The sequence below is a fragment of the Chiloscyllium plagiosum genome, chromosome 32, assembly GCF_004010195.1.
Source record: "Chiloscyllium plagiosum isolate BGI_BamShark_2017 chromosome 32, ASM401019v2, whole genome shotgun sequence".
NCBI classification, from domain to species: domain Eukaryota; kingdom Metazoa; phylum Chordata; class Chondrichthyes; order Orectolobiformes; family Hemiscylliidae; genus Chiloscyllium; species Chiloscyllium plagiosum.
In genome coordinates, this window is record NC_057741.1 from 26889957 (window position 1) to 26916856 (window position 26900).

At 40.7% G+C, this 26900-nt stretch overlaps 2 protein-coding genes and 1 long non-coding RNA gene across 8 annotated transcripts in view; 2 read left to right on the forward strand and 1 right to left on the reverse strand.

Annotated features, from left to right (window-relative positions):
• helq (helicase, POLQ like) overlaps positions 1–8978 on the forward strand; it is a 53386-nt gene extending 44408 nt beyond the window's left edge. For all 5 annotated transcript variants that reach the window (XM_043674289.1, XM_043674291.1, XM_043674292.1 and 2 more), the window contains 4 exons: positions 3679–3852; positions 5587–5700; positions 6538–6672; positions 8481–8978. In XM_043674289.1, the coding sequence (XP_043530224.1) occupies positions 3679–3852; positions 5587–5700; positions 6538–6672; positions 8481–8588 (531 nt within the window). In that variant the 3' untranslated portion in view covers positions 8589–8978. The remainder of the gene's footprint in view (positions 1–3678; positions 3853–5586; positions 5701–6537; positions 6673–8480) is intronic.
• A 4520-nt stretch (positions 8979–13498) lies between these two features.
• hpse (heparanase) overlaps positions 13499–26900 on the forward strand; it is a 38619-nt gene continuing 25217 nt past the window's right edge. The window contains exons 1-4 of one of the 2 annotated variants that reach the window (XM_043674294.1): positions 13500–14037; positions 15857–16002; positions 22728–22850; positions 23118–23288. In XM_043674294.1, coding sequence (XP_043530229.1) covers positions 13865–14037; positions 15857–16002; positions 22728–22850; positions 23118–23288 — 613 coding nt within the window. In that variant the 5' untranslated portion in view covers positions 13500–13864. Of the gene's footprint in view, positions 14038–15856; positions 16003–22727; positions 22851–23117; positions 23289–26900 lie in introns of both variants that reach the window. The other variant, XM_043674295.1, reaches the window with a different exon arrangement.
• The window catches only part of LOC122539450, a 39345-nt gene continuing 29051 nt past the window's right edge, over positions 16607–26900 (reverse strand). Inside the window, exon 5 of the long non-coding RNA XR_006309086.1 lies at positions 16607–16902. This is a non-coding gene — a long non-coding RNA (uncharacterized LOC122539450). The remainder of the gene's footprint in view (positions 16903–26900) is intronic.

Consider the following 26900-nt stretch of genomic DNA (forward strand, 5'->3'; position numbering starts at 1 on the left):
TGGAAGGTGAGCACCAGGGGCGTTCTGTCCTTGTTACGGTTGGAGGGGTGGGGTCTGAGGGCGGAGGTGCGGGATGTGGACGAGATGCGTTGGAGGGCATCTTTAACCACGTGGGAAGGGAAATTGCAGTCTCTAAAGAAGGAGGCCATCTGGTGTGTTCTGTGGTGGAACTGGTCCTCCTGGGAGCAGATACGGCAGAGGCGGAGGCTTTTGCCCGAAACGTCGATTTTACTGCTCCTCGGATGCTGCCTGAACTGCTGTGCCCTTCCAGCACCACTAACCCAGAATCTGGTTTCCAGCATCTGCAGTCATTGTTTTTACCTATTGAGTTGAACAATCAGCCATGATCATGATGAATGGTGGAGCAGGCTCAAAGGGCCAAATGGCCTCCTCCTGCTCCTATATTCTATGTTTCTATGTTTAACTTGGTGGAGTGGGTGGTAGATGATAGCTGAGGTTCAATGAAGAAAAGGTGAAGTGATGCATTTTGGTCAGAAAAACACTGAAAAACAATATGAACTAAGTTGTACAATTTGAAAGGGGATACAGGGGCAGATTATGGGTGTGAATATATGCACAAATCATTCTAGATGCAAAGATAGCATAGAGACAGTAGTAAATAAAGCGTAAATTGTACTCTATTAAGAGGGATATAGAATCCAAGAGAAAGGAGGTGATGTTGAACTTGTACAAGACACTTGCTAGACCTCAACTGGAATATTGTGTACAGTTGCAGGTGCCATAATATGGGAAAAATGCGAATGGATTTGAACGAGTGCAGAAGCAATTTACTAGAATGACTCCAAGTGTGAGAAACTTCAGTTAAGAGGATAGATTGAAGAAATTGGGACTGCTTTCCTGGAGAAACGAAGGTTGAGAGAAAATCTGATTGAAGTTTTCAAAATCATGAGCAGCAGGACACGATTTGAAACTGTGTCCGCTTGTAAAATGAACACAGATAAGAGGGCATAAATTTAAAGTGATGTGCAAATGAAGCAAGGATGATGTAAAAGAAGGCTTTTTCACACAGCAAGTTGTTGCTTATGGAATGCACTGCCTGGCAATGGAGTGGAGGCAGGTTGAATTGAGGCATTAAAGAGGGCATTGAATAGTTTTCTGAGTTGTAATGATGTGCTGGGATATTTAAGCAATCTGAGGGTTACAAGTAAGTCATTTGGGATAATTTGGAGACATCTGTCTAGGATGTTGGGGCCAGTTTCCTGCAATCAGACAAAGTGAGGGACTGAGTATGTTGGAAGTAAATGTAAGAACAAATAGTGATGTGGTATCCCCAGTGAGTGAGTGAGAAGGAGAAAGTACAGGAAGGGTTAGCAGTTTGGTAGGATGAGGGAAATGAGAAGTGGGGAATGGACATGATTTATTCATTAGTGAGAGTTGTAGTCCATGAGCCTTGGTGAGCTGCGTGTGCAATGGATAATGTTTTACGCCTGGAACACTGCACTGACACAGCTGCAATCTGTCCAAGCTGGCTGGGTCTGGTGGTCTACCTCATGTGGTAGTTGACTGTAAAACGGACTGCCCTCCTCTCTAACTTTCCACCCACCAACACCTCTAAATCCCAGTCCATAAGGTGGGGAGCAACCTTTCCTTTCCTCTAGGTCCTCTGTTCAGTAAAAGAAATCAAGCACCACAATGTAAGGGCCAGTTCCTGACTTGTACATCTGAGGAGTGGGCAGCTGGGCTTTAAAAATGTCACCAAAGGCATGAAGGCTGGAATGTCGCTTCATAGCAACCACTTGCACCTCTCTGGCTGCACAAGTCCCTCTTAGAAAGCTATCCAAGAACCTGGTTGTATAATTAATGAGTGAAGAGCAGAAGATTGCATGAGAAAAATTGCCTAAGGACACAGCTGCCATGAATCTCACTCAATGAAACAGTCCAACTGAAAATGGGTGAATTTCCATTCCATGTCCCCACTCCCACAATCCCTTCCCCCAATTCCTTCTCAATAGACACAATCCCTTCCCCCAATTCCTTCTCAATAGAAATATAAATCAAACTTGTCTCAGTGATCTTTCCCAAGGCAAATGAAAACTCAGCAATGTCAGCATCTAACTAAACTACAAGGCTCCTGTGACACAGTGATAGTGTCACTGCTTCTGAGTCAGGAGGCCCAGGTTCAAGCCCCTTCTGCACCAGTGTGTCATAATGTATCTGAACATGTTGATTAAAAAATATGTAACAAAACTATTTACTTTCATGTTTCTGAACAAGAAAAAATGCATGTTGCAATTGAATGACTCTCAGCAGCTTATACCACCAATATAGTCTGCTCATAATTTGAGCTTGAGTACTTTACAATTGAGTCAATTGACAATTGTTCAGTTTTTGGTGTGGAATTATATTTTCTTTTTTTTGTTGTGGAATGTGATTCTTGTTTCTAATTCATTCTTTCCTTGCACAGTTCCTTCTAGTATCTCCCAGCGTGAATGTTTTGTCCCAACATAATTCTCAACCACATGCTTTGAAATCATTGTCTGAGAATGTGTCTGTTTCTGCTTGTTCACTGTTGAAACGCAGCCTTCTCTTGCCGCCACCACTCCTGAATCCTCCACTGTATCTAAATTGCCAAACTGCTTGTCCAACATTCAGTACAGTATAGGCAAAAATTTCCTCCCAATTAATTATTTGGAAGACTGAAGCCAAAGTTAGCTGTCCATTTCACTAGTTCTGTCCTCTCACTACTGACTGAAGGCTATGCTCCAACAGAGCTGAAAATGTGTTGCTGGAAAAACGCAGCAGGTCAGGCAGCATCCAAGGAGCAGGAGAATCGACGTTTCAGGCATGAGCCCTTCTTCCTGAAGAAGGGCTCATGCCCGAAACGTCGATTCTCCTGCTCCTTGGATGCTGCCTGACCTGCTGCGCTTTTCCAGCAACACATTTTCAGCTCTGATCTCTAGCATCTGCAGTCCTCACTTTCTCCTATGCTCCAACAGAGACTGAACCAGGCAGTTTGCAACCTCGGACTCTTATTTGACCCCAAGACAAACTTTTGACGATATATCCACTGTAACACTGCCTACTTCCACTCTGTAAATCACCTGACTGTGCACCTGTCTTTGCTCAACTACTGCTATAACTCTCATTCATTCCACTGCTGATTCAAGACCTAATTATTCCAAATGCTGACTCCCCACATTATAGATTTTGTAAACTAGATGTCATCCAAAACTCTGTTGCCTGGGCCTAATGCACACCAAATTCCACTCAACCATCACTCCAGTGCCAGCTGATCTACAGTGTCTCCCAGTTAAATGATGCTCTGAAATTCCCTCCTAAACCTCTCAGTTTCTCGATCATGCTTTCCTCAGTTAAGGCACTCCTTAAAGCCTATCTCTTTAATTAACGTTTGGCCATCTGGCCTAATTTCTGTTTGTGACTTAGTGTTGTATCACGTTTTATAATCCCTCTGTGAAGCACCTTGGGATGTTTCACGAGGTGAAAGGAATAAAATAAGAACAAATTGTTGCCTCTATTCACTTTGTGACAGCCTATGTGCATAAATAAACCTGTTACAGAGAAGTGGGATTATAGATGCTGACATATCCCATTCAGAAGCAGGATAGCATCTCGACAGGCTATTACTAGAATAATATTGCTGAGTGGCACAGATAGTTGTATAATTTGTAAATGTTCTCTGCAATTTTCTTTCTGTAGACTGTAGATGACTTTGTTGCAGCCCGATTCTACCTCTCCTTGGTGTTATATTCCCTTTTCAAAGAGATGAACACTTGGGCTGTGGCGCAGAAGTTCAATATGTCTCGGGGCTTTTTGCAGAATTTGTTGAATTCAGCAGCAACTTTCTCCTCTAGTGTGCAGCATTTCTGTGAGGTATTTGTGAAACTTTGAATTAATATTGTCAATTTATTTTTTTCTGCGGTTGAAAAGCACCTACAATTAGCTAAGTTAAGTAAATTGACAAATGTCTTGGCAGAAACAAAAGTAAAACAACAAGCAAATAACTTACCAGTAATTTAAACTTTACAAACAGCTTAGTAAGCCTATTAAAGAGTAGTTTAGACATCATATAATTTGCACCTTCTTCCATGTCATGTTTGAACACCACCTGTGCTTTTTCTTCAATGAGCCCTTTTGGTCAGAAACACATTGGGACAAAATCTTTTGGCTTGGTCAGCCATGATCTATTTCAATTTTAGAATAGGCTTAAGGAACATACGAAATTGGAACAGGAATAGGCCACTCAACCCTCGAGCTTGCTCTGCCAGTTAGTGAGATCATGGCTAATCTTCTGCCTCAGCACCACTTTCCTGAAATACCTCTGTTTCCCTTGACAGCAGAAGTCTATCGATCTCAGTCTTAACATTCTCAGGGACCAAGCCACTACAGCCCCCTCGGTGGAGAATCCCAGAGATTCACCGCAATTTCAGTGAAGCAATGCTTCCTCACTTTAATGAGTGAGGCCCACCTTTTAATCTGAGACTGTATCCCCTGGTTTCATCTCTCTGGACACACTTCCTGCAGCTATCCTCTTGAGCTGTATAAGAATTTATGTGTCTGAATGAGATCACATCTAACCCTCCGGAGAATAAAGGCCTAGTCTACTTAATCTTTTCTCATAGGACAGTTCCTCCTTCCCAGCTTTGAATGGCCTATTTCTGTTTCCATTTTGCACTAGAACATAGATTTATTTTTAGCACTATGACATTTAAGAAAAATAAAATGGATAATTTGCTACTGTACACTTTTGCTCCAATTTTGGTATAGTGTTTACTTATTGCATAAGTTAGTTGACCATTTCAACAACAGCTTGAAATGCATAGCACCGTTTAACAAAAAAAAAACACTCTGATTGGACATGTTATAACACACCTAGATGGCCTCCATGTCCTGAGGCAGGACTTGAACATAGATCTTCTGGTACAGAGGTACAGACACTACCACTTCATAGTAACTTTTATGTTGCATAATACTCCCTAGGCATGTAATGAGAATATCATTAACATAAACACTTTTAACAGGAAACATATAAGTAGAAATCAAAACAAATGACCAAAAAATCCAGAAGTATCTTAAAGAAGGAGAGAGAGGGAGAAAAGCAGATAGGGTTAAGGAAGGAATTCCACAGATTAGGGCTTGGACAGCTTAAAATACGGCTGCTGTGGTTCAATGATTAAAATTAAGACGTGCAATAGACCAGAATTAGATGAACGCAGATACCTTGGAGGGTTGTGGGAGTGGAGGATATTACACAGGTGGGAAAGGGGTGAGTTCATGTGGGAATTTAAAACTAAGATAAGTATTTTAAATTTGTTGTGTTATTGGGATGCAGTGTAGATCAATAAGCACAGAGCTGATGGATATGAGTTTGATGTGGGTGTCAAAGTTTTGGGTGAGGATGTTTATGTAAGATGAAAGCTGGGGTACTGGCCTGGAGAACAGCGGAGTAGTCAAATGTAGAAGTATTAGAAACATGGATGAGGATTTCAGCAGTAGATGAGAAAAATGTCAACAATGGTTGTTTTGGTTTTTATGTTATATATATTTAAAATATAAGGGGCTTTTTTTAAACTAAGATTAATTTCAATTTTGTTTCATTATCTACAGGAATTAGAGGAATTCTGGGCATATCATGCTCTCTTTAAAGATCTCACTCATAAACTGTCATACTGTGTGAAACCAGAACTTGTCCCTCTTATGGAAGTATCGGGTGTCCAAGAGGTTAGTCATTCTGCCTTATAAAATGCTGGATGAAATCAGGATGAAGTTCTCCCAGTAAATTAAGTATCAGCACATTCAGTGATGAGATATATTTGTTTGGATATAACAGAAATTGTAAAAAACAAAATGCAGTAAATGATGGAAATCAGAAATAAAGACAGAAAATGCTGGAGAAACTCAGCAGGTCTGACAGCATATGCAGATAGAGAAACAGAGTAGACGTTTCAAACCCAATATGACTCCTTCTAAAGCAGTCATATCAGACATGAAATGTTCACTCTCTCTCCTTCCAGATGTTGCCAGATCTGCTGAGTTTCTCTAGCATTTTGTGTTGTTATTAAGGAAATTGTACAGCCCATTGTACTACCTATCGGCTGAAAGTCACAAATTATTGAAAAGGCGACTTGATGAAAAGAGGGAGTACTACACAGTAGGAAACTTTCTACATGGCAAATTCACTGTCTGTGCACAGCCAAAGGCTCAACTGTGCTCACCAAAAACACAGTCTAAATGCAGGAATCTAAATGGAGAGTGAAGTTAGAATACTAAGGTCAAAAACAAAGTAACAATTTTCTAAAATGATCAATATGCTAGCACACTGTGTTGATTTAATTACGTATCAACAGCATTACACTGTAAACATTCATTTGTTTTTACTCCATACAGATTCTGATTGGCCTGATGGATCCAATCAGTTTTTTTGCCCAGTTATCCAATGGCACTTTCTCCATAATCAACCCCTCTTTTATTTCCCTCCATCTGAATAATAGCCAGAAAAAATTAACATGTATACTATATAGTGCTATGTATAATTATTTTACCTTTTTTTATTTGCAGGCTCGTGCTCGTCAGTTGTATAATGCTGGTTATAAATCTTTGACTTATCTCGCTAATGCAAATCCTGAAGTGTTAGTCAAGACAATTGAGCATATGTCCAAACGCCAGGCTAATCAGATTGTTTCTTCTGCTAAAGTAAGCACCACTTTATGGCTTCACATCATTGTTAGGTCTGTTTTGATATAGTGATAACTGGAGTGCTTTAAGTTCTCTAAGTAGATGTGAATATTCAATAAAGACAAAAGACATTGTAGCCACAAAGTTGTGCCACAATGGAAGTCATGTTACTTCCCCATCATCCAGTGACTTAATTATATTTTAAAAATTACCTTGATTTCCAACCAGAGCACAAGAGCATTACAATTTTTTACACTTTTTGTAGGATGTGGGTATCATTTGCTGCTCTTGAACTGAGTGCCTTATTTCACCTTTTCAGAGGTCAGTGACAAGTCAGCTATTGTTGTGGGTCTGATGTCATATGTAAGTCAAACCAGTTGATGATGGCAGCTTTCCTGTCCTATAAAGCATTATTGAATTCAATAAGGTTTTATGACAATTAATGAAAGTTGATGGAAGTTGATAATGGTCACCATTATAGACACTACCTATCATTTGTGAGTTTTTAAAAATAAATTAGTTGAATATAAATTCAGCCAACCTTCCACCAACTTCCATGATGGGATTTGAACCCATGTCCCCTCAGTCTCTGAATTACTACCTAACCTTCACATGCACCCCCTCCCCATCTGTTTCTCCATACTTCCCATATTATAGTGTTGGATTCAGTTCTTCAAAAATACAGTGTCAGTCTGTTACAATATGATTCAATATGCTGAAAACTCACTTATGGTGCAGGGTCTCATTATTGCCAAAAGAGTTTTTTTAAAATTAAGTGTTAATTTTTCTATTTTAAAAAGGAGTCTAAGAATAATGTGGTTTCACATTTTGGACCCCAGTGTCCCTGTTATAATGTATTTCCACTGTAGATCATTGCATACAAAGTGTTTTGGGGTATCCTGAGGCTTTTTAAACGCGAGGTTCTTCTTTAACGAAACAATTCCTATTGAAGCTATAGACACTTGGACCCAGCTGTCCCACATCTCTGTGTCACATGCACTGTGACTCCTTTCACATTGATTCATAGCGCCTATTGTCTATGTGAGGCTATATTGGGTTTGAATGTATTATCTCAAAAGTTCCATCTGAATTCCAAAACCTCATAGTTTCATACTAGTACTGCTTAGTAGTATACTAGCATTCTGAGAGTTTATGGTGCACACAGTTCTCTGAAATGGAGTCAACTAATAATTATGCACAGTTGTTAATTTCTAGCAAGGATGGATTCCAGTGGTGATGAAGTAACCAAATCAAAATGGCATTTGTTAACTGCACTATTAAGATGGGTTCAGGTATATATTCAACATGAAAGAAGCTTAACATAATAAAGTCCTCACTGAGGCTTGGAAACAGTTTGACTCCAGATGGAGAGGGAATGATGATTCCACAGTTGTACTAAAAACTGGTCAGCATGTACTGCATTTTCAACCATTGTATGCATGCAGAGGTCAATCATTCAGAAACTGGAATGATTATTTTACAAAATAAACTGAACCTTTAGTCAGTGTAATTACAATTATATTCACTCCAACTTAGCTTCTAAAAAGAGAAACATGTTAAAGCAAATCAATTAAATGTACCCTTGCTATCATTCACTTGCATAAGTACAATTCAAAAATGTCCAAGTTACCTGCATTTATGTATTCTAAGAACAAACGCCACCTAGTACATTCAGAAAATTGTTTACTGTGTCAGTAGAATAACATGATGGAGGGTACACTCCAGAAAGATAAAACCTGTTTCAGTCACAGATGCTCACTGACCTCATTTTATATTACTTGCTTTTTTTGTTTTTATTTCAAATTGATTCTGTTGTCTGGTTACAGATGCTGCTAAATGAAAAAGCTGAAGCTTTACAAGAAGAAGTGGAAGAACTGTTGAGACTGCCCATTGACTTACCACTACAGACTGAATCTACTGTGACTGCTCGTTGACTTACAGATACACTCCATTTCTGCTGAGATTGCCCAGTGCTACACTGCTAACTCTGTTTCTATTGAGACTGCTCAATGACACATCACCACTATCTGTATCTACTGGTACCGTGAGTTAGTTAGCTCAGGTTGGCTGAACAGTTTGTGATGCAGAATGCTGCCAACAGCATGGGTTCAATTGCCATACTAACTAAGATCATCACAAAGACAGCCATTTTCTCATTTTGAGTGATTTAGTAAAGCAGAGTCATAGCTTGAGTGCTGACATCTGTAAACCATGATCTATATATTTGAAAGTGTATAAAGAGTATTAAAGAATTACAAGTAAATCATTAGGTTTGATTATTTAAATCTATATTTCCGAATCTTTTATAATAGTACACCAAAGGAAGTGCAATAAAATATTGGAAATTTCTAATACTGTTTATTGAAATGTTTTCAAGAGGGATATTGGAGAATGGAGATTTCAGCAATGGAATAAAAAGTGTAACATTATATAAAAATTGCAGACGCCTCCAGGGCATTGCACTGTTTCGGAGTGCATCTGCTTCCAACACATCTGTCTCACTGGAAGGGGTATTCCAGTAGTTTTAATGGTGAATGAAAGCATGGATGGAGCTTTTTACAAGCACACAAGATAACTCATGCTCAACTCATCCCAAATGTCAGGATAAAAAATTGGCCCAATCTTGAAAATTTATCACTAGGTTAAAGAGAGAATGGCAAAGTGAGGCAAATAGATCAGTTAATCCATAGTACATTAAAAAATCACTTTTAACCATACTTTTATCGAGGAAAGCATATAGACAGACTGTAGTATTCTTTGTTTTAGACACACATTGCACTTTTATTACTTGCAATGCAAGGGACTCAACCTTAAAGGGATGACAGTCACTCTTATCCAGAGAGTCTGCCTTTCAGCAGTTACAATCATATTTTTAGATACAACCACGTATCGGTTCCTTCTTATTGACCAATTCCATTTTGATTTTCAAGCCTTGGTAGCATAACAGACTTATCACATTGAGCTTTGGGTATGTGGCACTTGACATTAGATCATTTATCTCAAATGTTTGGAGCACAGGTTGAATGTAGTTTAGTTTCATATTTTCTTGCTGAATTGGGACAAGCTTAGCTTGCCTACATGCTTGGCTGCATGTTTCCTTGCATAAGTAGAACCAGGTCTGACTAACCCTACCTTGTCTATGGGTTTAGCTGCACATTTGCTGTCCCTGCTCTTGAATTGCTTAGGTGATCTACTTTCATGTTCTGAATCCATTTTTGAATCCTTCCACACTTTTCTCTGTACTAGTTTTCTCTCATTTTTTCCCAGTTATCTCACACAGCCCTATCTTTAGCCAAATTCTGACATACCCTGTCAATTCTGCCCTTATCTCAAAATTGCCCTCATAGCTACCCTGCTACGACTTCCAACCCATACCTTGCCCTGTACCATATAACCACACAGCCCTCACAGTTCCATAGGACTTCTACATAGCGCACTACATACATACATTAGGAAAGTCCATGAAATAAAATCAGCAATGTACTTATTATTTTAAAAAGATGAATGTACAGGGTTAGTGGGCGAGGGTATAAATAATGGCACATGTCAAATTGGTCATTCAGCGAGCCAACACAAAAACACTGGGCCAAATGGCCTGATTCTATACTGTAAAAATTGTATGACGCTTGAACAAATATATAATAATCTCTGATGTACTGTTGCCATAAAAAGACAAATGGAACCTATGCTGAAAATAACCCTCATACAATTTTGTTTTCACAGTGTGGCTTGATTCTCTCATTTGAGAAGATGGTTGTGAGCTGGCTTTTTGAACCACTGCAGTCCATGGGATGTAGGTACACCCACTGTACTGTTAGGGAGGGAGTTCCAAGATTTCAAAACAGTGACAATGATGGAACAATAATATACAGCAAACTTTTTGTTAACAGGCCACTATTGGACCAGGAATGCTTCAGTTGATCAAATATTCCTGATAATTAAGAAGTAAATCCTGACTAAGTGAAGCTTCAAGACATCAACATCCCTCAAAGAATCTATGTAAAAATATCCTAAAAACACACACTAAGTAATAGAAACATAATGCAGGGGGTCTACACATCATAGTTATACTTTATTTACAGCACAAATATTCAGACATTGCTGTGTTTGAGGTACATAATTTTTAGAGGTTTATCAAGAGAGTCAGTTAACAAAGCACCAGTGAAAACAAAGTTTGCTCTAGTTCCAAGTGTGACTTGGAAGTGAATTTATAGGTATTGGTGTTCACAATCTGTTGTCCTTATCCTTCTAGATGGTAGCAATCATGGGTTTGGAAGGTTCTGTCAAAAGGAGCCTTGGCAAGCTGGTGCTTGATGAGCTTGTAGATGGGACACACTGCAGCCACTGTGCAATTGTAATGAAAATAGTGAATGGTGAAAGTGGCGGATAGGGTGCCAATCAAGCAAGCTGCTTTTTTTCTGGAGGAACATATGTTGCTATTCAGCCCATTAAGCCTACTCTGTTTTTCAATGAGATCATGGCTGATCTCATAACCCTCAACTCCACTTTTCTGCCTTTTTCCCATAACCCTTGATTCCCTTTAAAACATTGTCTATCTCAACCTTGAATATACTTAATGACCCAGCCTCAACAGCCCACTGCAGTCAAGAATTTCACAGATTCACCATTGTCTAAGATAAACTTCCTCCTCATCTCTGTCTTAAATGTATGGCACTTTATTCTGCGATTATGTCCTCTGGTCCTAAACTCTCACACAAGGGGCAACAATGTTTCCACATCTACCCTGTCAAGTCCGCTAAGAGTCCTGTAAGTTTCAATAAGATCGTCTCCCAGTCTTCTATGTTCCAACTAGATCGTAATCTATTCAATGTCTTCCCATAAGGCAACCCCTCCATACCTGGTATCAGCCTAGTGAGCCTTCTCTGGACTGTCTCTTCTTTCCTTAGACAAGAGTGCAAAAGTATATTCTAGCTGTAGTCTGACCAGTGCCTTGTATGTTGTAAAGGACAACTTTCCATTTGCCTCCTGATTACTGACTGAACTTGGATGCTAACTTGTTGTGATCCGTGGACAAAGATTCCCAAATCCCTCTGTTCTGTAGCTTTCCGCAATTCTTTCTCCATTTAAATAATATTCAGTTCCTCTATTCTGCCTGTGAAAGTGCATACCCTCACATTTCCTGACATTATATTCCATTTGCCAGGTTTTTGCCCATTTGCCTAACCTATCTATATCCCTCTGCAAATTCCTTGTGTTTTCATCCTTACCATTTGCTTTCCCATCTGTTTTTGTGTTATTTGCAAACTTGGCTATATGACATTCTTCCTCCAGTCATTAACAAACATTATAAATAATTGCAATCCCAGCACTGATCCCTGTGCCATCCTAAAAATGCCCCTTTATCCCAACTCTCTGTCTTCTATTTATTGGCTAATCATCTATCCACGGTAGTATACAAGATCCGACACCATGGGCTCTTATTAAGTAGCCTAATGTGTGGTACCCTATCAAATGCTTTCTGAAAAATCCAAATATATGCACTGCTTCCCCTTTATCTATCCTGCCTGTTACCTCCTCAAAGAATTCTAGTAAATTTTCACCTTGTAGTTGATGGACAGGCATTGGTGAGACAGGCGGTGAGTTATTCAGTACTACATTCTTAGCCTCTGACCTAATCTTGTGTCCATGATGGTTAAATGTCTAGTCTAGTTCAGCTCTGGTCAATGGGAATCCCAGGATATTAATAGTGGGAGGTACAGTGATGCTAATGCCATTAAATGTTAGGTGGTAATCTCAACAGAGATGGTCATTGCCTGGCAATTGTGTGATGTGAATGTTATTTCCACACTTTGGCCCAAGCCTGGATATGGTCTTGCTGCATATGGACATGGGTCATAAAAGCAGTTTAATTGATATAGTCACCAAAATTCTATAATGGGCATGTGGCTCAGTGGTTAGCATTGCTGCCTCATAGCACCAGGGCCCTGTGCTTGATTCCACCTTCAGGTGACTGTGTGGAGTTTGCACATTCTCCCGATGTCTGCTTGGTTTCCTCTGGATACTCTGGTTTCCTCCCACAATCCAAAGATGTGCAGGCTCTGTGAATTAGCCATGAGGAAATACAGGGTTACAGCGATGGGGCTGGGATGCTGTTTGGAAAGTCAGTGTGGACTCCATGTGCTGAATGGCCTGCTTCCACACTAGAGATTCTATGATTCCGTGACTTGGATCATAATATTTGTAATGCATGTGAGATAAACATAATCCTTCCGCTCGAAAGTTAGCAAAGCCAGACGAAACTTAGAAGATAGGAGCAGGAGGAGACCATTCGGCCCTTCTAACCTGCTCCACCATTCATCAGGGTCATGGCTGATCGTCCAACTCAATTGTCTAATCCTGCTTTCTCCCCATAACCTTTGATCCCATTCACCCCAAGTGCTATATCTAGCCTCCTCTTGAATACACTCAATGTTTTGGCATCAGTTACAGTACTTCCTGTTGTAATGAATTCCACAGGCTCACCACTCTTTGGGTGAAGAAGGGTCTCCTCAACCCCGTCCTAAATGGTCCACCCCTAATCCTCAGACTAAGACCCTTTGTTCTGGACACACCCACCATCGGGAATATCCTCCCTGCATGCTATAGATTGTTCAGAGTTTTTTGAAATGTAAAGTGTCTTTTTTAATGGACACTGCATAATTCTTTACAAACCAGGCATCGCGCAACACCATCGCTTCAGTCAGGATTTCCGCGCTGACAGGTGTCAATTTGGTTTTAAAGAGACCATTCCTCTTGGTCTCTCTGTTGCTGCGGCACTGCCTGTCCCTAAACTGAATAGACAGCAGCTCTCGATATCGCTCGTTTTGATGTACACTAACGTTTGTTACGACTTGTCAGGGATTCTGGAGTATTTAAATGTTCACCATACACACAAGCACACATGTGACCGCACAGTTCTGAGTTGTTGGTTTGTTCGGTGTGCTGTATTGTTGTTTGAAAGCCTGGCTCTGTGCCACTTTGATCAGATGACCGCAGACCTACCTGCGCTGTGTTTAAAAAGAATCAAGAGCTTCCGCCTGGGAGGAAGCCCAGCCTCCTTAACTGTGCAGAAAGAAACGTGACTGAGGATCTCATAGGCTTTCAGCTGCACTCCAATAAGCGTGCCTGGGGTAGCAGAGAGTTGAAGTGCGGAGCTAGGAGTTACAGAGGTCCGAGCCCTCTCCCTCACTGAGGACTCTAGCCTGGGGCCATGCCCTTCCTGGAGCTCCTCACTGCCTGCCTGCTGGGCTGGGCTGCTGCTTCCCCGCGCTCAGTGCGGGTTCAGCCCAAGTTCACTCGCTCCTTGCGCACTGTCAGCCCTCGGTTCCTTTCGGTGGCTCTAGACGCTTCCCTCCTCCGGACAGACAGCCTGGATTTACTCCGGTAAGTGACCGAAGTACTGTCGGAAACCCGCCAGGAAATATTCGTAACAATGCGAGTTTGCCATTGTCCCCCATGCTAACTTTATTCAGTAATCCTCACGGGATAGACCCTTCTGGTCACTTTATACAATCACTATTTGGCCATTGTGCCCTCTGGTCACTCTGCACGATAACCATCTGGGATTGTCCCTCTGACGACTTTGTACAATAAGCCCCCGGGGAACTTTATAAATTGGCTGGTGGGTTGTACAATGTACTGGCTGTTAGTTTATATACTAACCCTCACAGCCGGGATATTGTACACTAGTCAGTTTATACCGTTCAGAACTGTACCCAGCACACCGAGTAACGCTTCGGATCGTAATCTTGTTCCTTCCCCATCATCATCGTCTCTATACCCCGTTTCCATTTCATATTATTTTTGTTCGCCCTTTCGCCATGTGTTTATTTTACCTTTTGCACCCATTCTCACAATATTCTCGTGAAGAAAGATATGATGTTCTGGTGGTTGTAATGAGTGGAATAATGCCGTTTCAAGGTGCAGCTATAGGAAACTAGACTTCCAAAAAATAGCAAAGGAGGAATCTGGGGCTAGCTCACCTTCTGTTAGCTATTAACAACAATGGGACTTCAGCATTTTCAGATCCCACAGCCGTGACAATGATATTGAAGATTTGTTTTTTTTTAAATAAACCTGCTATACATATAGGGTGGGACTTGAACCCAGACCTTCTGCCCGAGAGGCAAGGACACTACCACTCTACCACCAGAGCCCTAATATCAATAGAGAATTTGACCTGTGGTGTATTGCTGATTGATGATTTGCTCATTTCATCAAGAAAGAGTTCCCTTTTTTATAATAGTAAACATTGGTATCAAAACAGTTTTAAGACATTATTACTATAATAGCTGTTGTTAGACTGCATTTGTTTCTCTGATGCCAGTCTCTAATACACACATAGTGTGTGTTCACTTCTTTGGAATTACCCACATTTTATAGCTGAAAATCTATCTTCACCCATGTTGTGTAAACAACAAGCTTCATTTATTCCTCGGCAGCAACTTATTAATTAGTCCAGTGATTAAATCTGCAATTTCTTTACTGGACCGTTAATTTGTATTTTAATTATACACTAGCATAGAAAATATTCCAATATGTGAAAAAAAATCAAATGTGGTCAAGCTTGGATTTAGGTTGATTAGTTTTGAACTGGACTTTGTTCCCAGTTATCAGAACTTTGGTTTTGCTGGCTGTACAGTGCTGCAGACTGGTGAACATGAGTATATCATTTCTTTTGCATATGCACTCATGAGGTACATGTTGCAACACAAAATCAGAAAAGAAACTTGAATTTAGACTTAATTGCTATTGCTTCATCATCATTGAGGATAGAGAGAAATTGAGTTATGGATCAGACAGGTTGATGCCTTCTTACTTATCTGGCTATTCAGTTAATCCTCATTAAACCAGATAACTAATACCATTACTTTAGCAATATTTAATGTGATGTGCTACCTAGATTAGATTGAGCCTTCCATTTGCGTATAAAGACATCCTCTCAATCTTTGGTTTCTGTGTTTAAACTATCATGAAAATGTTCAGTTACATAACCAGTTGCACACAAGTTCTTCCTAAAAGGTGATGCAGCCCATGACTTTATGGATTGCAAGAAAAGCCCAAAGGACTTTGACAATGCTGTTATTGCTACTTTTCTGACTTGGGCGCTTTGTAAGTATGGATGTATGTGTGATTTTAAAAGGAGAAGCTCACTGTTTGTAGCATTTTGTTATACAGACCTTTCTTTTTTTTTTAAACCTAGATCTCAGAAACTAATCACTTTAGCAAAAGGCTTGTCACCTGGGTACCTGAGATTTGGTGGGACCGGAGCTGATTTTGTTTTATTTGAACCAAGTGATCAATTGTCCTTACCACAAGAACATGGCTGGGAATCTTCAAGAATTGAAGGTAAACATTAACCTGATCATAAACTAAACAACATTCTTTATCTTGTGACATTGTCTTTGGATTGAAAGTCATGATGCCTACCAAAAGTATTTCACTTTAGAGAGTCATAGAATGATTACAGCATAGAATGAGATGACCATTTAACCCATTGTGTCCACATCAGCTCTCTCCACAAATCCCAATCCTCTGTTTTTTCCATGTAGATGTACAAATATTTTCTCTTCAGTTGCTTAGCTAATACTCTTTCAAAAGCCATAACTGAATCTGTCTCTACCACATTCTCAGACAGTGCATTCCAGCCTAACATTGTAAAAACGTGTTTTCTTCATATCACCTCTTTTTTTTGTCAATTACTTTAAGTTGATATTGTCTGGTTCTCAACCTTTCCATCAACGGGAACATTTTCTTCCTGTCTTCTCTGTCCAGGCCCCACATCTCTTCTCAACTGTTGCTTTTCCAAGAATTCTAATCCCAAACTCTTCGATCTACCCTTGTAACTGAAGTCTCTAATTCCTGGAACAGCACACATAAATCTTTTCTGCTCCCATTGCAATGCCTAGATTCGCCACTTGTCCAGCTTTTAGCCAATCTGGCCATTATCAGTTACTAGATCACGACATATCTAGTCTAGTATCTCAGTGAAGCACCAAATGAGGTCTCTTCTCATTTCTTTCCCCTTTACAACGTCCGACTGACGCACAGAAAACAAAAGTTGAATTTCATATTTTTTTCTCTCATTTAATTGCACTTGTGCTTTCCTACTTCACCTTGTGCCATTTGCCATGATGGAACTCTGCATGAAGATGTCATTTCCTCATCCACGGTATTCCTTGCTTGTGGTTCACCTTGCCAATGCCTTCATATTCTTACCAAAGCGTGCTGCTCAGTGCTGATGCAATGCTGCAGTTTTAAAAATAAGCCAGTATTTTATAAGGATTTGTCATAATTTTCTTGATTTTGTTTTTTGTGGCTGTCTTAATAAAGTCCAGGATCCCCAACACATTTATTAGCCACTTTCTCAATCTACCTTATCACTTTCAACATATATCTGAAGTTCCTCTCATCCTGCAACTCCTTTAGAAAATGTAGTCTTTATTTTTAATTGCCATTTCTCATTCCTCCGATAAACAGCTATCAATTTTCACTTTGTTTTGAATGAAGGGAATTGCTTGACCAGTAGTTCTGAATGTAATTTTAATATGGTGTGAAATGATGTGCAACAACTCTAAAATGTACTGGTGCTACCATATTAGAGGACACAGCAACTGAAAGAGAGCATGGGTGGGTTCACAGAGTAGACAAATGTGTCAGCTGCGGTTCTATACAGAGCAATGTAAAGTAGCACATACAGAGAGAAGGAAAGACCTCTTTCTGAGGTCTTCCTGCTGAAGTTAAGTGGGGGTCTGTGTAGTTATTGGACTATCCTGGTCTCTCACGCATATGTAAATATAGCCTGGCTCAAGTGAGAGATCCTTTTGATTTGTTTGAATCGAGTGAAAAGCCAATGTTTGTTTGTTTCCTTGATATGCTGTTGTACAGAACTGAACTGCATTCGTGACTATGTACTGGTATATTTTATGAATAAAGTATGTTTTGAAATTTAAAAAGGACATATATGGAGAAGGAATGCTGAAAGAAAGACTATCTGAATCTAAAGATACTTTGTGATGCAGGTTGTTACTTCTCTAAACTGTGAACATTAAAAACAGCTCAAAAGCAAATTTTAGTCTTCCTTTGGGCATTCTGCACGTAAAATAAGTGAATTCCCCCCACCCCCCCACAAATCACAATTTAGTACCACGAGTAAGTAGCATTTACAAATTCAGAATTACAGGACATTCGGCCACTATTATCTGGTGCTCTGAGTTTGAAACTCGATATAACATCTAAATTTTTGTTTGAGCTGTGCTATCTTCCTGCCTGTCTGATTTTATTTATGTGTTCCCCATCTTTGTTGACGTATCGAGATTGTGTAACGGTGCTCTAGTGCTTTTCACAAAAGGTGCCAATAATTCAACATATCCTTGCCCTAGAACTGGGCAAAGGTTGCAAAAGGTGAACCTGTGTGCTCGATGTAAATTGTAACATTTACGTAGAATGACATGCTTAGACAGTGGCTACCGATTAATTGAGGAGGCTCTTTTCTGGTGGTCCTTAGACACGCGGTCACCCTCTGTTACTGAGCTGTGTCACACCGGATTTCAAAATTCTCACCAGCACGTCCCAGCAGGCGAGCGTGAATTCAGCAAATCGGAAGTGAATCACATGCTGACTCATCATTTCCACTCTCTCCTCAGCAGTTGCCTGGAAGGGGCTTGTGATGACAATAAATCCTCGTGACTTTGACATTTCCCCACTGCTGACGGGACATTGAGCTGTTTCGTTGATCATTTTGACCCATGTTACTCTTCGGTGAAATTGTTATCTGGAACAACTGACAGTCGGTTTGGGCTGCATGGACTTCCCCTTTTGCAAGGGGACACCAATATGAACCTATGGTCCAGCCGCTGTGTAATTTCTCCTGCTTTATTCCATTGCTAGATCTCTGCCTTTTGGCTCATTCATACCAAATGTATGAGTTGAGAGTGTAGAAAGCTCGGTGAAGCATCTGGCAATTATCACATTCTTGTTCAACTGGAATTTAACAAAATCCTCCTCCCGCCCGCCCCCTCGGTTAAAAAAAAATCCAAGACAATGGGTGAAATATTAACTCCCCCAAAATCCATCCAAGTTTATAAGTTAAAATCAGCCCCAGAGTCAATGTGTTTATATATTAAATCAATCCGTTCTGGGAGGAGTTTGGGGGAAAATAATGTGCTAATAATCCATTATGGGTTAATGCATTAAAATGCAGTTAACTACTTAGGCCACAATGGAAGCATTTCATAATTGCAGCCCCAGCAAGTGAGTTCCCAACCTCAGCTTAGTTGGCTGGTAGGTCGCTGAACATGCTCCTCTACATCACATGGCAACAGTTCAGATGCTGACTACAGATAACTGAGCAGTGACACTTCTGCTGTTCCCTGTAAAGTGGAGGTCCATACCCCGAAATTGGGAAGAGGGTGCGGTGGTGATCACTGACCTGTTTCTCCCAGCCATGTATATAGGGCATGTGAGGGACAGGAATTTGAATAGGAACTTCAAAACTACTGAATAAACATTATAAACAGAAACTGTTGAAGAGAAGGCTCCACCTTTTTTTGACAAATAGCTTTAGAGCTCAAAGGTCAACCTTGGAGTGCAGGTTCATAGCTCCTTGAAAGTGGAGTTGCAGGTAGATAGGACAGTGAAGAAGGCGTTTGGTATGCTTTCCTATATTGGTCAGAGTATTGAGTACAGGAGTTGTGAGGTCATGTTGTGGCTGTACAGGACATTGGTTAGGCCACTGTTGGAATACTGCGTGCAATTCTGGTCTCCTTCCTATCAGACAGATGTTGTGAAACTTGAAAGGGTTCAGAAAAGATTTACAAGGATGTTGTGAAGGTTGGAGAATTTGAGCTATAGGGAAAGGCTGAATAGGCTGGTGCTGTTTTCCCTGGAGCGTCGGAGGATGAGGGGTGACCTTATAGAGGTTTATAAAATATGAGGGGCACGGATAGGGCAAATAGGCAAAGTCTTTTCCCTGGGGTCGGGGAGTCCAGAACTAGAGGACGTAGGTTTAGGGTGAGAGGGGAAAGATATAAAAGAGACCCACGGGGCAATTCTTTCACACAGAGGGTGGTACGTGTATGGTATGAGCTGCCAGAGGAAGTGGCGGAGGCTGGTACAATTGCAACACTTAAGAGGCATTTGGATGGGTATATGAATAGGAAGGGTTTGGAGGGATATGGGCCGGGTGCTGGCAGGTGAGACCAGATTGGGTTGGGATATCTGTTTGGCATGGACGGGTTGGACCGAAGGGTCTGTTTCCATGCTGTACATCTCTATGACTCTATGTCTCTATTCACTCCCTCTTCCAACTCACAATGGCAGTAGTGTGTACAAAATATAAGATGCTCTGCATCAACTCAGGATTTTAGACTGCATCTTCCAAAACCACAATCTCTGTGAACATGGAATGGCATTGGCAGCAGAAGAATGGGAACGTCATTAGCTGCAAGCTCCCCTCCAAGCCTCTGGCCACTATATATTACCATTCCTTCACCATCACTGGATCAAAATCCAGAAACTCTCTTCCCACATTCCTTCACCCTGGATCGACATGCACTCAGTAACACAACTGTCTTTAATTTTGTGACAATTTTGCAATAAACTGCCAGCTTCTCTTCCCAAACTTTATCTGGATGATATGATATTATGATTAGAACATTATTGATGTGTACACACTGGCTGCTGGTTTGCCACAAGATGCTGGCACAAGTGCCTGGATACTAAATCAGGTTTTGTTAATTCTTTACTAAATTAAAGGAGTGGATTTTCTAAAATTTCACTCTCTTTTGTTCTTTTACCATCCAAGCCACGAAGTCCCCACCTGCAATTAGGTAGCAACTGATCTTTATTAATACTTCTGTTGCAAAGATCAGTGCATTCAGTTTTTCTTTTAAGTTTTAAAATGGCCATTTCCTTTCTCAAAGGAAATAATGTTATTTTTACATCCCCTCTGGGAGTTAACATTAAGTCTTAAGCCTCTTCTAAAAAGAACTGAGGCTGTCTTCTGTTCTTGATACTGTACTATGCAGACTAAATAAACCTTCTGAGTTATTTGCATGGAATGTCTCACCAGCTGTACTTTCCTTGAAATAATCGGTTTACATCTGCAGTATAGCCGTCTGAAACATGGTTGCTTGTAATCTTAGTCATTGCTGTGTAATCTCCTCTCTGAAGAGCGTTTTAATTTTTAAATATATGTTGTTCCATTAAGATGCTCCAGACAGGGTGGATGCTCTGTGTTGGTTTGTGTGGGATGTGGGAGGGGAGTGTGAGAAAGATTAATCTCAAGAAACACTAACACAGGCACACAATCCTGGGTGAAATGAAGACCAAAGAAATGCATTCAGTAAATATTGATCTTGGAGCCCTTAGTCTGTGTATTTGATGTGTTTGTGTACACAGGAAGGAAGTACCTGTCTGTAAGTGTGTGGTGTCTTCCCTATTGAACCTTCAAACTGGTCACGATGGTGGGAACCTTGATTTCACAATTGAGTCCTGAGAGGGAAATATAGGGAAGGGTTAAGGGAATGAATGAATGAAGTGGTTTGTTGATCATGGGTTTCTACGCGTCGTCCAGTTCTTTACTGATACTCTTGGGATGTGGATATAGATTTAAATATTTTGATTTTCTGCATTTTATTTTGTGAAGTGCCACATGTTTGATATGAGAACCTTCCTCTTCCCATTCTTATGTTCCACTTTCAACTTGCTTGAGTCAGTGGGCTCAGATTTTAAATTGCCTGCATGGTTGTGCTTTATGATTGAGATCATATGATATTAATACTGATATGCCTGTGTGCATTAATCTGTTTGCTATTAACAGTTGTGTCTTCATTCTAACTGCAGAGGGCATCTATAGAATCTGTACAGTGTGGAAACAAGCCATTCAGCCCAACAAGACCACACCCACTCTCCAAAGAGCATTCCACCCAGACTCTTTCACCCCCCCCCCCATCCCTCATCCTATCGCTGCACCTCCAAAAGCAAATTCACCTAACCTACACTATGGCCAATTCACCTAACCTGCACATATTTGGACTGTGGGAGGAAACCGGAACATCTCGAGGAATCCATGCAGACGTGGGGAGACTGTACAAACGTCTAACAGACGGTCACCCACGGCTGGGTCTGAGCCTGGATCCCTGGCGCTGTGAGGCAGCTGTGCTAACCCCTCGGCCACCATGCCGTTCCTGAGGTGAAATGGGGTGGAGCTTGTGTGATATTAAAGCTGTGTTTAAAGTCTGAACTAAACCGTGTCCAATGTTTAAAATAATCTTTCCTCCCCATTAGCTTCAAATTAGGCTTCCAGTTATAATCTGGGATTCGATTTTAAAGTTTTTTTTTAAAACATCCAATCCCTCTCCAGCTCTCCCTGTCAGAATAAGTGACATCTTGTTATCTGAGACAATAAAAATGTCAAGAGACTGTGAGCCTGTGTCCTGGGATTTCATATGTTAACCTTCACCCACCCACCAGTCATTGGGGGTTTGCATGTTTATATAATGGTTAATATATTCCATGAAATCCACTGATCATTTCTGATGATTTAAAACATTATCCATTTGCAGTTGATACCTGCAGTATATTTTTAACTGCATTCCATTAACCTATCAACCTCTGAGTAGTTGCCTCATGAACACCTACCATGGTTTTTAAAGTCTTCATTCAGGGGATGTGGCTTCGCTGGCGAGGCCACCATTTAATACTCATCTCATGCTTGTTCTCTCATCTAAATTATTGGAGGCGCAATCTTTTAAGGGACCAATAACTCTGTTAAAATGGCAGAGGAATTTGATTATTAAAATGCCAACACAACATAATAAGTTGTTGGAAGGGAGCCCATGAAGGTTTGGGGGTGTGGGGGGGGGGAAATAGGGTGGTGTTGGTGTATGGTGCACTGAAGGTTTCATTTGAGTCCCAACTTCTGATACCACTGTGGAAATTGTGAAATTTCAGATATTTTCTCTGAATGGTGAGCAGGAACTGGTGATGGAAATACAAATTTATATGCATCTTTTGGCAAGGACCCTTTCCAGTATTAGGACTGACCATTTCTTTGCTTAATCTCCTGGTAGGTACTTGCCTCAACACAATTCCTGATGACGTAGAGAAGTACCTAACACATCTCTTGGCCTTGCAAGCTCCTGTCATTCTGAAAGAGCAATTCCAGCAAGACTTTAAAAACATTACTATTTCAGGTAATCTTAGAATTTTATAATATTGTTAGTCAAAATCTGCAAGGTGATATCAACGTTGAGAGAAGACTGTTTTTTCTCACCATTTTAAACTTGGTGTTAGGATCCTTGTTTCTCCAGAGATTGAGCAGAACCTTTGAAATCTCAGTGACTGCCATGCAGTGGGTAAATTGATTGTAATGCTGAACAATGCACCATTATCATGTAAGTGGAGTGTGTCAGCACAAGTATACAACGTGATCTAAAATTGATTTTATTTTTAACTTGCAGAAAGATCTGTGGACATCTTGTACAGTTTTGCAAATTGCTCTGGGCTTCATTTAATCTTTGGTCTCAATGCCTTATTGAGGAAAAAGCAAGCATGGGACAGTTCAAACGCTCAAAAGCTTCTGCAGTACTGCGCAATGAGAAAATATAATATGTCCTGGGAACTTGGAAATGGTAGGTTAATACTGATCTTTATCAGAGAAAGGGAGGCATAAATTATTTAAAATATTCTGTTTGAAAAAGCTATAAAAATTATTTATAAAGTCCATGTTCCAATGTATATTGGTTGCTTAGGTAAAGAGATTGGGAGCAATCTATCTATGATGGTAGGTGAGATGGCACCGAAGGTGTGAGGAGGACATGAAAAGAAGTCAAGGAGATAGATACAGGTTAAATGTACAGACAACAAATTGGCAGATAAAGCATAATGTGACAAAGTATGAATTTAATTCACTTTGGTAACAAGAATATGAAAGCAAAGGATTTTTCAAAAGATATGAAACTTCTAAATTTTGATGTTCAGAAAGTCTTGTGATGTGTATGGGGGATCACATGGAATTAGCATGCAGGAACCACAAGCAATTAGAAAGTCAAATGACATGTTGGCCTTTATTACAATGGGTATAAGTCTTGCTAAAATTGAGGAGGTGATGGCCTTGTTGCTAGTAACAGTCGCTAGATTTTTAATCCGAAACTGAGTACTGCAGGTGCTGGAGATCAGAATCAATAGTGTGGTGCTGGAAAAGCACAGCAGGTCAGGCAGCGTCAGAGAAGCAGGAAAATCGAGTTTTCGGGCAAAAGCTTTCATCAGGAATGAGGCTGAGAACCTCGGAGTTGGGTTCTAGCCATTGGGTGGTAAAGGAGTGATGATGGAGGAGGCCCAGGACCTGTATGTCCTTGGCGGAGTTGAGGGGGGTGGTGTTGAAGTCTTCCGCCATGGGGCATGGGGTTGATTGGTGCGGGTGTCCTGGAAACGTTCTCTGAAGCACTCTGCTGAACACTTCAGCCCGGAGCCTGGAGGAAGAACGCCTCATCTTCTGCCTTGGGACCCTCCAACCCCTTGGCATCAATGTGGATTTCACCAGTTTCCTCATTTCCCCTCCCCCCACCTTATCCCAATTCCAACCTTCCAGCTCAGCACCATCTTCATGACCTGTCCTACCTGTCCATCTTCCTTCCCACCTATCTGCTCCACCCTCCCCTCCAAACTATCACCTTTACCCCCACCTCCATTCCACCTATTGCACTCTCAACTACCTTCTCCCCTCCCCCAGCCCCACCTTCCTCCCATTTATCTCTCCACCTCTGAGGCTCCCAGCCTCATTCCTGATGAAGGGCTTTTGCCCGAAACGTCAAGTCTCCTGCTTCTCTAAAGCTGCCTGACCTGTTGTGCTTTTCCAGCACCACACTCTTGACCAATAATCCAGGGGTCAGCCCATAGAACAGTTCCTAAAGATTAGAGGGTAGGTAATGTAACTCCTTTACTTTAAAAAGGAGAGAGAAAGCAGGGAATTATAGACTAATGAGTCTGATATCGATAGGGGAGACAATGCTAGAGTCCATCATTAAGGACTTTATAGCAGAGCACTTAGAAAACAGTGGTCAAATCAGGCATAGTCAGTATGGATTTACAAAATGGAAGTCATGCAAACTGGAATTCTTCAAGGATGCAACTAATAGAGTTTATCAGGGGACCCACTGGATATGGTTTAGACTATAGACCATAAGATGTAGGAACAGAATTAAATCATTCGGCCCATCAAGTCTGCTCCATTGTTAGATCAGGGCTGACATGTTTCTCAAAACCATTCTCCTGCCTTCTTTCCAATTCCTTTACTTATCAAGAAACATCTGTCTCTATCATAAATACACTCAAGATTTGGCCTCCACAGCCCTTTGCAGTAGTGAATTCCACAGACTCGCCACCCTCTGGCTGAAGAAATTCCTGTTCATCTCAGTTCTAACAGGTTGTCCCTTCACTCTGAGGCAGTGCCTCTGCTTCTAATCTCTCCTATTAGTGGAAATATCTTCCCCACGTTCATTCTATCTAGGCCTATCAGTATTTTGTAAGTTTCAATGAGATTCTGCCCTCATCCTTTTAAATTCTACTGATACAGAACCACAGTCCTCAAATGCTCCTCATATGATAGCCTTGTTATCCTCTGGCACATTCATGTAAATCTCCTCTGGATCTCCTCCAATGCCAGCACAGCCTTCCTTAGATATGGAGCGCAGAAATGATTGCAATATTCCTAGCGTGGTCTGTCCAGAACTTTATATAGTCTCAGCAGTGTGCCTCTGCTCTTGGATTATCAGAAAACGTTCAACAAAATCCCACATAAGAGATTAATGTGCAAAATAAATGCACATGGTATTGGAAATAATGTATTGATTTGGGTAGAAAATTGGTTAGCAGATGGGAAACAAGAGTAAATCCTTTTGTGAATGGCAGGCACTGACTAGTGGGGTACCACTGGAATCAGGAATGGGATTCCACTTATTCACAATATTTGTTAATGATGAGGGAACTAAATGTAATATCTCCAAATTTGCAGATGACACAAAGCTGGGTGGAAGGGTAGTCCGTGAAGAGGGTGCAGTGTGATTTAGATAGGCTGAGTGAATTGGCAAATGCATGGCAGATGCAGTACATTGTGGATGAATGTGAGGTTATCCACTTTGATAGCCAAAGTAGGAAGGCAGACTATAATTTGAATCGTTGTAAATTGAGAGAGGGGAATGTTCAACAAGACCTGGGTGTCCTCATGCACCAATCGTGAAAGTATTCTTACAGGTTCAGCAGGCAGTAAAGAAAGCAAATATACGTTGACTTTCAAAGCCAGAGGATACAAACAAGGATAACTTGCTGCAATTATACATTGCATTGGTGAGGTTGCATTTGGACTCTTTATCTGAGGAAGGATGTTCTTGCTATGGATGGAGTGCAAGAAAAGTTTACCAAGTTGATTCCTGAAATAGCAACATTGAGGAGAGATTGTGTTGGTTAGGATTGTAGTCACTGGAGTTTAGAAGAATGAGGAGGGATTTCATAGAAACCAATTAAATTCTAACAGGAATAGACAGTATTGGTGCACGTGTTCCCAATGATGGGGAAGTCCAGAATCAGAGGCCATAGCTAAGGATAAAGGATAAACCTTTTAGGACTGAGATGAGGAGAAATCTCTTTACCTAGATAGTGGTGAGCCTATGGAATTCACTACCACAGAAAGTGATTGAGACCAAAACAATATGTGTTTTCAACTAGGTAGATATAACTCTTGTGGTTAAAAGGATCAAGGGATAATGGGGGCAGGTCAGGATTAGGATATAGATTTTAATGATCAGCCATGATTAAATTGAATGATCAAATTGTTCACTCCTGCTCCTATCTTCTATGCTTCCATGTCATTTTCTGGGGACCTGGGTTCAAATCCCACCGCAGCAGATGTTGGAATCTGAATTCAATGAAAATCTGGAATTTAGAGTCCAATAACAAGCTTGAAACTATGGTCAGTTGTTGGGGGATAATCCATCTGGTCCACTAATGTACTATAGGAAAGGAAATGTCATTTTACCTAGTCTGGCTTACATGTGACTTCAGAGCTATAGCAATGTGCCCGCTGAGCAATTAAGGATGGGCATAAAATATTGGCCTAGCCAGTGACACCCACATCCTGTGAATGAATAAAAAAGATTTGCACAGGGCTTTGAGACCACACCTATAATAAAACAAAAAAGGTTAGCATTCAGGTACAGCAAGTAATTAGGAAATCACACTCGTGCTCC